The sequence below is a fragment of the Neophocaena asiaeorientalis genome, unplaced genomic scaffold (genome assembly GCF_003031525.2).
Source record: "Neophocaena asiaeorientalis asiaeorientalis breed wild unplaced genomic scaffold, Neophocaena_asiaeorientalis_V1.1 scaffold4, whole genome shotgun sequence".
Lineage (NCBI taxonomy): Eukaryota > Metazoa > Chordata > Mammalia > Artiodactyla > Phocoenidae > Neophocaena > Neophocaena asiaeorientalis.
Window position 1 is genome coordinate 1,763,511 of NW_020173682.1, and position 12,716 is coordinate 1,776,226.

At 43.1% G+C, this 12,716-nt stretch overlaps 1 protein-coding gene across 2 annotated transcripts in view; it reads right to left on the reverse strand.

Annotated features, from left to right (window-relative positions):
* Window positions 1-12,716, reverse strand: part of CUBN (cubilin) — a 269,991-nt gene that overhangs the window by 125,445 nt on the left and 131,830 nt on the right. For both annotated transcript variants that reach the window (XM_024750090.1, XM_024750089.1), the window contains exon 33: window positions 1,479-1,638. In XM_024750090.1, coding sequence (XP_024605858.1) covers window positions 1,479-1,638 — 160 coding nt within the window. The remainder of the gene's footprint in view (window positions 1-1,478; window positions 1,639-12,716) is intronic.

Genomic DNA, 12,716 nt, shown 5'->3' on the forward strand with positions numbered 1-12,716 from the left:
TCAGGGAGCAGACAGCACTGAAGGAGGATTCGGGGGTGAGGGAGAGTGGCCCAGGGCAGCCCGAGCAAAGACAGAGGAGGGCACGGGCTGCACCACACACGCTTGGCCGAAGCATGGGGCGCGTGAGGAGGGTCAAGCGATGCCGGAAAAAGAGCAGGGCAGATTCTGTGCCTGTGTGGAGAAGCTTGGGCTCCACGCCCTGGTCGGTGTGGAGGCAGGACAGACAATGGAGCACTGAAGGTCAGAATGAGAACTCGCTACTGCACGTTGACTTTGGAGGAATATGGGAGAAGGGCAGGTGAGGCCAGGAGGCTGCTATAGCAGCCCAGAGAAGACCCGCTGGGGACTTCTTTGCTATGACACAAAACGTAAGTGATTAATTAAATGAAAAGAAAGAGTGTTAAGAAGCTGTTCTTGGGCTTCCCTGGTGGCGCAGTGGTTGAGAGTCCGCCTGCCGATGCAGGGGACACGGGTTTGTGCCCCGGTCCGGGAAGATCCCACGTGCCGCGGAGCGGCTGGGCCCGTGAGCCATGGCCGCTGAGCCTGCGCGTCCGGAGCCTGTGCTCCGCAACGGGAGAGGCCACAGCAGTGAGAGGCCCGCGTACCCTTGGGGAGGCCTCAACCCAGAAACTCTTCCTAGCCAGGGCTCTTTACTGCAGAATCCGGGCAAGCCAAGTCCACTGAAACAGATGAAATGACTAAATAGACCACGCTTGTTTGAAATGACAAGGATCCTCTCAATAAAAATCAAAGGCGTATTAAGGGGACAACAACCCATCCAGCTCTGGGTTCCATCTCTGACAGTGGAATAAAGGGTTAATCTCTAAAATTCCCAGATGAAAGGCAATGGGTGAAAAGGTCTAGTAGGAAGTGGTGCTTTAAGAAAAAAAAAATGGGGAATTTCCTTGCGGTCCAGTGGTTAGGACTCAGCGCTTTCACTGCCGTGGCCTGGGTTCGATGCAGGCCGCATAGCGCGGCCAAAAAAAAAAAAAAGAAAAGAGAAGAAAAAAGAAGAAATCAATGGAAAACAATACTGATTCTTCAGGTGGAGGGCAACCACTACCTTGAGGGTTAGAACCTGACTTTATAGTACAAGAAAGTCTTGTAATTTATAGTAGTGTATCTCTTAGCATAAAACTTTGGATAAATACTAGATAATATATCTGTGAAAATGAATCTGGATAAACACTTCTTTAATAGTGTCTCTAATATTAAAGGCACTTTTAAGTGTTATTCTGAAAATTTGCTTGAGAGATACAGAGATCCCAAGGAAGTTCACATCACCTTAGTTAGACAAAGGAAAAGTTAAAAGTATCAACAGTTGGAATCATTGCAAACCACGGTTCCTTTGTTCTACTTAAATTGTCGCATGTTAAGTAGAAAGCTGGGACCAATTTCGGTCTCATTTTACTGCAGCACCAAGAGGGGCACTTAAGAACAGATGGTTTGTGCTTCCGGGAGACCCGCGCGGAACTTGCCTTGTCTGAAGTGAGCGCGGAACCCCCGACTCTGTCTGGAAGGGCCAGACTGAAATCGCAGGAAGAGGCTGTTTCCTGAAGAGGTGAAGGGGTTCCTCAGCTGCTGTCTTCCACACACACCGGCAAGGCGAGGGGCTGCAGAGCTTAAACCATCAAATGCCTACAAAGAAACACAACAGGGAACACAGTGGTTCAGAACTTCAGATCTGCCTGTACAAGGCGCCTGTTCCGTGGAGTACCTGCACATCGGTGACCTAGTAGAAAACACATTTGCTGGAAGCCAGTGCTTCATTTTATTGCCTTGTCAGTCAGGTCCATTGGAGTGTCTGAGTCTTTGGTCATTTCTAGGAAAACTAGGGATTTCAGTAGGAGTTTCTGTGCCAGAGAAACTCGCCATTAGATCACTGGATGTCTTTATAAATGCCATGCCTATCCCTGCTTTCTTCCTCTCCTGACTCCAGGGCTGTTACATCATGGGCCATGCTCACATGTTGCTGACACAAGAATGAATACGGAGCAAATACATAAGAAATAATGAGGAGGAATCATTCATTTTCAGAAACCCAGCCTTTGCTGGAACTTTATGCTCTTCATGGGGTCATGGTCAAGAGGAAGAGAAATGGTAGAATTCGTTCAAATGACGTAGTGATGTGAGGCTGATTTAGAAAGTTACCTCATTATTTTAAAAAAGATATTGGGCTCTGTGCTGCCCAGTTCTGCGCTGGGACTTAGCTGACCTTCCATATGTGCCAGCGGAACAGAGTTTACATTACAGACCCCCAAAATTGCTGTACTGGTGTGTGAAATTGAAGCTTGCGCACTTTCTTGGGACTTTGTGTGTCTGGTGTGAATCTTTGAATGCTCTTATGTGTAAACTGGGGGGAAATGAGTTCTTTGTCTCTGGACGATAATAGTAATGACAGCAACCGTTCATTAAACGTTTACTATGAGCCAGGAACTGGATTCAGCCTTTCACATATACTATCCAGTTTCCTCCTCCCCAGATTCCCCCCATTTTCAAGAAGAGGATAACGGATGCACAGAGAGCTCACTGATGTGACCAAGACACACAGTTCCTAAGAGGGAGCAGGACATGGTGAACCAGACAGCTAGGTTCTGGAGTCCAGAATTAAACCTTTCATTTTGTCCAATGCAAGATTTCAATGAAGCAAGATAGATGCATCAGCTGGCCAACCGCCAGGGTGGGAGTAAAAGTATGAGGTTAAAATATGACTGCTTCATGCAAAATAAATTGCTATTTGCATTTCATAAGAAAGCCCTGGGAGAAGACAGAAAGTCGGGAACTTAATACAAGGAAGGTACACACAAGTGACTTTAGAATACCTAGTGATTACAATCAGCGTTCTCCTTAGCACGTAAGTGTGACTGGGAGGCTATTCTCAGTTTAATTTACATGAGCACATGAGTCAAACATCAATAGGATTTTTAACTCTCTAATGAGGGGGCGAAAACTTTTACAATAACGAATTTCATATAAATGCTCTGGAGCATCACTTCTTTTTTCTTTTTCTTTGTTTCCCTCAATGTCCTAATCTTTAAATCTATATATCCAATAAAACTTTAAACCTGATTTTCACTCAACATTTAAAGGTTGATTAAACACTAAATGATACATTCTCAACCAATTCAAAATATAGTTTCCCATCTAGTGTGACTGCCTCTTCTGAATACCTTGAATACCTTAAATAGGAGCCAAACCCCCACACACACCATCATTACACAACCTCTTATACTACATACTGCAACCTACTCGCAAGTACTACCACCATTGGTTTAATCCAAGATTTGTTTATCTCTGTACTTGGTTTTAAACTTTCCTAAGGTTATAGCTATAACAACGTAGGATTTCAGTAATGTTATATTAATACTATCTTGCTTTAAAGAATACCCTCTTAGAACATCTGGGGTCCCGGGGTCTGGGGCATATGGCAACTGACCCTTGGTCAAGACTGCTTGTACAAGACTACTTGCTTCTCTCAAGGTGACTGGTTTGTTTGCTTAAAAGAGCATTTCTTAAACTTCAGTGGAACATGGGTTCTATGAGGTTCATAGACATCCCCAACAAAAACAACAAACACCACCCAACGATACACACACATTCAGAGGATTTTTACAAGTCCACGAACTCACAAGGCCAAGACTCCTCTAGTTTCCTTTCTCTCTCTCCAAATTCAGTGGGCTAGGGAGTAAGTAGATACTGTTCCTTCCCTTTCTAAGTTGTCTTTTTCTCTCTGAATGGTTGAAATCCTCTTAAGGCAAAATAAGGAAGGTAGAAAGTGAAGGCGAAAGTCATTCAGAAAGTCACATGAATGAACCATTTCCCTGGAGGTTCTTTAAAAGAACACATCTTCTGGAGGTCTACATGTTTCCAGCCCCTCCTACCCCCGAGATCCTGGAATCACAGGACTCTGGCTGAAATCCATACACCTGGGTCATTACTTCACAAGGAACAGATCCAAGATAGAAGGTTTCCAATGTGCCTAAATCAAAATTATATACCAATGTCACCCTACACTTGGTTAGCATGTTGTAATTTTACAAGCACCAGCGCAAACATCTCTAAAACTAGTCCTCAACAGCGTGTGATGTTTTTGGTTTTTTTAGTGAAGAAAGTGAGACTTCACAAGTGTGCTAGCTATTAAACTATTGTCTCATCCAATGGGGGCTAGTGACCCAAGATCACGGAGCTACTGAGTAGCAGAACCAGGAACTTAATTCTTCTCTCTCCAAATTCTATATTATATCATGTTACTTCTCTTTACAATGTGTATGATAGTTATTAAGTTATATGTTCCCAATTACCATTTTATGAAAGTGTAAGACCTCACGTTATCAAGGAGACATCTGGGGTCTTTTTTTTTTAACAGTTTGGAATAGCAGTCCTTTTATTTGAGAGTAATATCAAATCAATTTAAGCTTTAATTTATAAAATTATAAGGAATCCAACCTCCACTGAGTTATCAAGCTCCAAGCCCAATATGATTCTCTTTTGCCATAATCCCATATTGAAATGCTGATTTTACCAACAGGTACTTGAAAAGATGCTCAAGACAATTAATCACCAGGAAAATGCAAATCAAAACCAGAATGAGATATCATCCCACACCTGTCAGAATGAAGGTCACCATCAAAAAGACTACAAATAAGTGTTGGTGATACTGTGGAGAAAAGGGAACCCTGGTGCACTGTGGGTGGGAATGTAAATTGCTACAGCCACTATGGAGGTTCCTTAAAAAACTAAAAATAGAACTACCATATGACCCAGCAATCCCACTACTGGGCATATACCCTGAGAAAACCATAATTCAAAATGAGTCATGTACCACAATGTTCATTGCAGCTCTATTTACAATAGCCAGGACATGGAAGCAACCTAAGTGTCCATCGACAGAAGAATGGATAAAGAAGATGTAGTATATATATACAATGGAATATTACTCGGCCACAAAAAAGAATGAAATCTTGCCACTTGTGACAACATGAACGGATCTAAAGGGTATTGTGCTAAGTAAAATAAGTCAGACAGAAAGACTACTACTACATGATCTCACTTATATGTGGAATCTAAAGAATAAAACAAATGAACAAACATAACAAAACAGAAACAGAGCTATAGATACAGAGAACAAACAGGTGGTTGTCAGAGGGGAGTGGGTGAGGGGAGGAGAGAAATAGGTGAGGGAGATTAAGAGGGACAGACTGCCAGTTACAAGATAAATGAGTCATGGGGGTGAAACACACGGTGTGAGGAACACACTCAGTAATAATGTGGCATTTTTGCATGGTGAGGAAGGGGGTCAAAACGTACAAACCTCCTGTTACGAGATGACTAAGAGCCAGGGATGCAATGCATAACATGATAAACAGAATCAACACTGCTGTCTGTTATACAGGGAAGTTGCTAAGAAAGTTGTCGATCCCAAGAGCTCTCAGCAAAGGGACAAATACGCTTCCTATTTCTTCTCTTTCGTGTCTATATCGGATGATGGGTGTTCACTAAACTTACTGGGGTCATCACTTCACGCTGTACGTAGGTCACATCATTATGCTGTACACCTCACCTTACACAGTGCTGTGTGTTAATTATATCTCAATAAACCTGGAAGAAAATAAACTTGATGTAAAATTTGCAAAAAAAAAAATTATAAGGAAAAAACTGCAGGGAAGAAAATAGGAGAAACCTTGTTGCTATTTTTTTAAATTCGAAAGTCATAAAAATTATCAGTATGCATTTCCTTTACTTCCATTTAGTTCCCAAGGCAGAGCTAGCAAATTCTATTATTACTGGCTATACACATAACATATTCACGTAGCTTATAGATATATAAGCCTTATGGAAGTCTACTGCCAAGAGTTTCCTGGGCCTGGGAATTGATTTTCTGATCTGTTGCTTAGGTGGTAAAAAGAGAAATATACAAAACAAACAAACAAAAAAAAACTGCACATTGCGACTAACTCATTTCTAGATAACTCCAGTAAAATAAAACGTTGAAATGGAATCCACAAAAGAAAAAGCAGCCACCATCCGTGGGAGTTCCAACTACAGGAGCTCTAAAAACAGGCAGATGGAGTTAAGCAGTGATCTAATTTCTTCGCTAAAGTTAATCAGTGTCTTTACAAAGTATTCAGAGTCTGTCAGATTTCCAGATACCAGCACATACGTTAAAAATACCTGAACTTACCTCTATCATACAAAAATAGGAGACTTTTTAAAAGAACAGAACCAGGCACATAACAGACAATAAACGTCTGATGTACCAATGCGTAAGTATATATCGTGTATAAAGAGTATATGCCCTCTGAGAACAACGGACTAAGGTTGAGGAAAACCCAGAGTTAAGAAAGCAAGCTGCTCCTTGTCTCGTGGATTGGGCAGTACAAACGCACAGCAGGCACGACGGCGGGGAAGAGGTTATTCATCGTGGGAAAGAAGAGGTCAAGTGGAGCTGCTTTCCGCACCCAGAGGGCAGTGGAGGAGGCTCCGATCAAGGTCAGGGGCCAGGCCACACACACAGCACCCAGGTGCCCTCTCACGGGCTGTGCCAGCCCTTCACCAGGACCACGAGAGGAGGAGGATGGCGGAAGGTGGGTGGAGGACACCGGACCGACCCCCAAGGCCCAGAGTATCCAGGACACATGACATTACGGTGCCACCGGGGACCCTCTATATACCCTGAGCTGTAGCCACAAGGTACAACTGAGCCAAACATTTATGAACTTTAATACTTGATGCTTTATAATGTTAAGGAGATCTGAGTAAATATCAACCCCTTTTCAAAGCTGACACGTGTCAACTTCAGCACCAAGTGACGGGGAGGCAAACCATTCAAGTGAGAGACCAGCACCCCCTTCCGGATGATGTTTAGAGAGGCCAGTGGTCAGACTCCAGGGACCGGCAATTTGAGAAAATAAAGGAGCCAAGCAAAGGGAACCTTTCGCCTTTCCATATACTTACTGATGATGGAAATATGTATTATTTAACAACATGCATTCTTTTAAAGCAGGTGGCAGAATTCCTTTTAGAGAGAAAAAAACAGAAGGTGTTTATTTAGCAAAACACCCTCGCAGGCTCTCAGAGAACGACTGCCAGGGGAGAGATGCTACGTGACTTACTGTGGACGGGTCTCTCTCCTCTCTGTCCTTCAGCTGCCTAATCTGTAAAACTGGACTGACATGAGAATATCGTTCATACTGTTCGCCAGAATCAAATAAGTTAAAAGGCATAAAGGTACGTCGGGTCGTTTCTGGCACACAGTAAGTACTTAATAGATATTAGCCTCTGCTATTAAAGTGGGATGAAGAGATCACTAAATTGCTGTTTGAGAAATGGATAAAACATCGTAGGGAGGGAATGGGAAAGCTAGGGAGGCAAAGACAAAAAGAGGTCCAAAGATGGGGGTTCATATGGCACGACGGGAGCCTGAGTTGGAGACATAATCCATGAAAACTGCCCAGCTGGGGCGGTGGGGTAGGCACAGGGTGGCAACTTCTGACCTGCCCCCAGTGCTTCATGCCCTGCGTAGCCTCTTCCCTGGAGGGTGGCATGGACCTAACGACCTGCTTCTGATAAACAGGACAAGGTCAGAGGGAGGGGTGTCACTGCCATGGCTCGGTTGGGACAGATGGACCCTTGCATCTTGCTGGCAGCCTCTCTTGGTGGCACTCCCCTGCGCCCCGTCCTGCTCACCCTGATGAAGCAGCTGCTGTGCTGTGAGATGTTCTGCAGAGAGGCCGCGTGGCGAGGGGCTGAGGGAGGCCTCTAGCCACAGCCTGCAAAGAACCGAATCCTGCCAACGGCCACGTGGTAAGTCACACCGGGGTTCCTGACCCACAGAAGCTAGAATTATTGTTGTTTTGAGCTATTACGTTTGGGGATACGTTTGTAGGCAGCAACAAATAACCAATCCAGGGGGTGTGAAATGAGGGACTGAGCAAGGAATGCACACTGGAGTTTTTAGGGCAAGGATGTCTAATATCACATTTTAGCTCACCTGCAATATTTAGGCAGTCTACCATATAAAAGAGCCTCACGTGTGTAGTATTTTGGAGAAATAAAGCAAAGAGGTCTAAATCCCAACTTTTTCTTAAAAAGGGGTAGAGAGAAAGGGAACAGCCATAAGAAGCAAGAGATAGAGGCCTTGAAATGTAAACAGTGACAAGAAACGGACATCTGGGTGACCACTCCCCCCCACCTCACTTCTCCACACAACAGTCCCTGGAAATATTATGGGATGATGGGTTTCCCAGGCCTCTGAGTCTCCTTTCTCTCACCTGAAGCGACCCCCTGTGTCACCTTCCACTGAAGGGACCAAAAGTCATTCATGGAACTTAGTGACTTGGAAATTACTTAAGGTCTAAGGGGTGACTGGCTGTAGTGACGGGGCAGCCGGGGGGTGGGCTGAGTTGTGTACACAAAGAGAAATGGAGACAGAGTGGCATCTCCACTGTCCTTGGAACCACTGGCCCTCCCAGAGGAGCTGCCGTGGTGACGGTGACCTGCCTGGCGTGAGATGCGCATTCAGCGAATGTGTTACCCTGATGGCGAATGCCATTGTTTTCTTTCCTTGTTCCTTCCTTAGTTCTTTGGAAAGTAAAGCTATCACAGCGTGTTCAAGAATTCATAAGATCCATTAATGTAGCAGGTTGAGTTGGGGATGACAAAGTATCTGGTCTAGTTCAGGAAGAACAGTGATTGCTTAAAAAATCTCTGTGTTCCTCTCCAAACATTTTCCCTACAACACCAAACCCGGCTTCACAGCACCGCTTCAAAAATGTCCAAAAAGTGGAGCCTAAGTGGATGTCAACACTCACACTCGTCTCAAACCACACTGTTCATGGCCTCTCAGTACTCAGCCTTCACTGACAGGCTACGTACGGGATTCGGCCCATCTGACATTTTCCATCTGACCGACTAAGGCCCAAAGGAGAGCACAGTGATCTTAGGTTCAGAACACCTGGGAAGCACAGGTATCTCGTGATCAGAACACCTGGAAGCACTCTGAGAGTCAGAACACCTAGACTCCAGCCCTGGATCCATCTGGGATACTTGTTTGTTCCTGCACTTCAGAAGCTTCTGGTTATGAGTTTCATCGTCTTAAAGATGGGGGTAGATAATATGAAGGTAAGTTTCTCCTGTTTCATGATAGGAATGCTCACGCACACATTTTTTACTGGAATTTGGCAACACAGGAAATGTAAAAGCTAGCTCTTTCACTTCCGGGCGTCTACCCGAGACAAACTCTTGCATGATTGCATTCAGAAATGTGGACAAGAACGTTCCTTGCTGAGGGGTTGCCATAGTACAGTATCAGAAGCAACTGAAATGTGCACTAACAGGACATGGGTACGTGACTCATGGGATGCTGATCAAGTGGAATCTTGTATGGTGGCAAAAAGAACGCATTAGATCTGAATGCACCACAGTGTAGAAAAACGTTCAAAACAGATGGTTGGATGAAAAGAGTGGATGGAAGAATATGTGTTATGTTGTATTATGTTCATCAGATAAATAAATTATACATCGTAATTTATTTACTTGATGAACATAATACATTTACTTGATGTACATAACACAACATAACACATATTTGTAAAACATGCAAAATAACATCACATACTGTATACACACATACAATGAAAACGTACCAAAATAGCCATGGGAATTGTAAACACAATTTCTCATAAATTGGTTTCCTCTGGGCCAGGGGCTGGGAATGGAACAGTGTGGGCTACACATGGGGCCTCAAAAGGAATGCATTTCTTTTGGGGGAAAAAAAACAAAGAACTTGAAGCAAATATGGCCAAATATTGAGATTTAGCAAGTAGGATGTTTTTGTTCATGCTATACTTTACATGCGTCATGTAGTGGATATTTTTCTGTAGACTTAAACTATTTCATAATAGAGTTTTCAATTAGAAAAAGAGAATCTATATGAAGGAAATAATGGGGAATGTAGACTAAGATTTACATATAAATATGCTCTTCAGAGCATTATTATAATAAGAAAAGAATAGAAGTAATCTAAGTGATCAATGAAAAGCTAGTGGTTAACTCAATTCTACGGTGTCCATGTAACTGATTATAGGGCCAAAGAAACTCTTCTTAAGAAGCAGCATATTAAATAAGTTAAGTGGGGCTTCCCTGGTGGCGCAGTGGTTGGGAGTCCGCCTGCCGATGCGGGGGAAAAAAAAAAAAAAAAAAAAAAATAAGCTAAGTGAAAAAAGGCAGGATACAAAACTATACGCAGTTTTATATTAACTCTCTTTGTGTATGTGTGTGTAAGTGTGCATGTGTGTGTTTCGGTAGGAAACGAGCCAAGATGTTAATAGTTTGTCTCTGTATTGCAATATTATGGATGCCATTCTTATTTTCTCTTTTCTGTATTTTAGAAACTTAGTATGAGGAGCATATAAAAATTTTAAATAACATATATATTTAAAGTGCTTAAGTGTTTAGCCAGACGGACATGTAAATGACCCCATACAGAGACAGGAAAATATGCTACTCATGTAACTGTACTGCAGTATCTAAGCCAGGTGGATACTCATGACATTTAATCTAGCCTTTCGCTGCCTGACGGAATGTATCAAGGATATGGCTTCTGTTTTAAGATTTCCAAAACACGTGTTAGTTGACTAATACGTACAACTGTAGTCCAGCCCTCTCTCCGAGCTCTAGGCTCAGCTATCTGACTGCATTCCAGACACCATTGCTGGTATGTTCCATCAACCTTGGAAGTCAACGTCTCAAACTGAAATCATCGCCCCTTTCCCCTAATTCCTCCTGCACCTTCATTTTTTTTTTTTTTTTTTTTTTTTTTTTTGAATAAAACAAACATAAGAATACTGAAAGACAGAGAAAAGAAAGCAGATCAGCTAGGACCCTGGGAACCAAGAAACTACACAGGAGTGAGTTTCCCTTTAGTTTGCTTTTTGCTTTATATATCCCAGACTTGGAGAAGCCAGAAAACTGGAAACACCAATTGGTAGAGAAAAAAAAGCCCCAGCAGAAGGTGACTCTGTCTGGTCATGAGACTTGGAAGGGGGCAGGCTAGCAAGATGGAAAACATTTAAGACAGTAACTGCTTTTTTTGTTTGTTTTGTGGTACACGGGCCTCTCACTGTTGTGGCCTCTCCCGTTGCGGAGCACAGGCTCCGGATGCACAGGCTCAGCGGCCACGGCTCACGGGCCCAGCCGCTCCGCGGCATGTGGGATCTTCCTGGACCGGGGCACGAACCCGTGTACCCTGTATCGGCAGGCGGACTCTCAACCACTGCGCCACCAGGGAAGCCCCAGCTTCATTTCTTGCCTCAGTAAATGCCAGAGTATGTACCCAATTGCCAAGCCTTTTTAGATCCCTCCCTTATCCCCCAGTGGAATGGATCCTTATGTTCTGTTAACTCTTCCTCCGACGTGTCTCTTGCACCCCTTGCCTCCACCTGCCCGGCAGTGTCTTGCTGTGGGACTTCATGCTGTCTTGCCTAGGTCACTAAAGGAGCCTAAAATTTCCCCTGCCTGAATTTGTGCCCCCCTTTAATTCAGTCTCCAAACAACTACCCCTGAGCAAGGAGCTTTCTAAAATGTAAAATCCAATACAAAAGGAAGGTGGAGTGTCCCGATTCATTTAAAAACTGTACTGAGTAAAGACAAGCAATCACGGATGCCTTGCTTAGAACCAAGAAGAGTGGCTGATAGGGGTGTGGTGAGTAGCTCCTCCCCCAGGATGAAAGCCCTGGTGATGGAGTGACTCATGGTCCCCTCGCTGAAACACTCATCACTCACACAGGCCAAAGCACATGATGAAGGGGGAAAACGAACATTAGCTTCCTCAGTAATGTTTGCATTTTCATTTCTAGAAACTGGAATATATTCCCTCAGATCGTTGGCGAGTAGGAGGTGGGAAAATATTCCTACTGTCTTCTTCTTTTACTAAGTTTCATCTTGCTCAGGGAGAAAATAAACCAACTATATGTGTGGGTTAAAATTAGTATAAACTGGAGTAAGAAGAAAGCATTTCAATTCAAAAGCAAAACACACAGCATGTTTTATATTCCCCAAAGTATGCCAATGCTTCACCTTAACTTCAGAGCTAAGCTTTCCATGCAAACAAGTTATAAACATATATGAATTTGCTTTTCTTTTCATTTTCTGCACTACCACTTTTTTCCTTCTTAACTCACTTGTGAATCTTCTAGAAGGTATCAAAATAAGCCACTTCTGAAGTGAAAAGAATGTAACGAGATGATATGGCGAAGAGTGTGTGAAAGTTTTTCTAATATATTATTTAAGATTAAAAAAATACTTTAAGATAAAATAAGCCTGTTCACAAACTAATCATGATAGCAATGAACTAAGGATTATGGATCCAGGTCTGTGTACCTAAGGTTCACAATTTTCAAAAAGATAAGTTTAGACCTTTAACATAGTATAGTAGCAATAGAAGCAGTAATAGTAGTCATGGAAACACCAGGAGCAGCAGCTAACACTTATCTGTACCAGACACTGTGATTAATGCTTCAAGCATATTTTTTAAAATTCCATCTTTCTTTCTTTTTTTTTTAACATCTTTATTGAAGTATAATTGCTTTACAATGGTGTGTTAGTTTCTGCTGTATAACAAAGTGAATCAGCTATATGTATACATATATCCCCATATCCCTTCCCTCTTGCGTCTCCCTCCCACCCTCCCTATCCCACCCCTCTGGGTGGTCACAAAG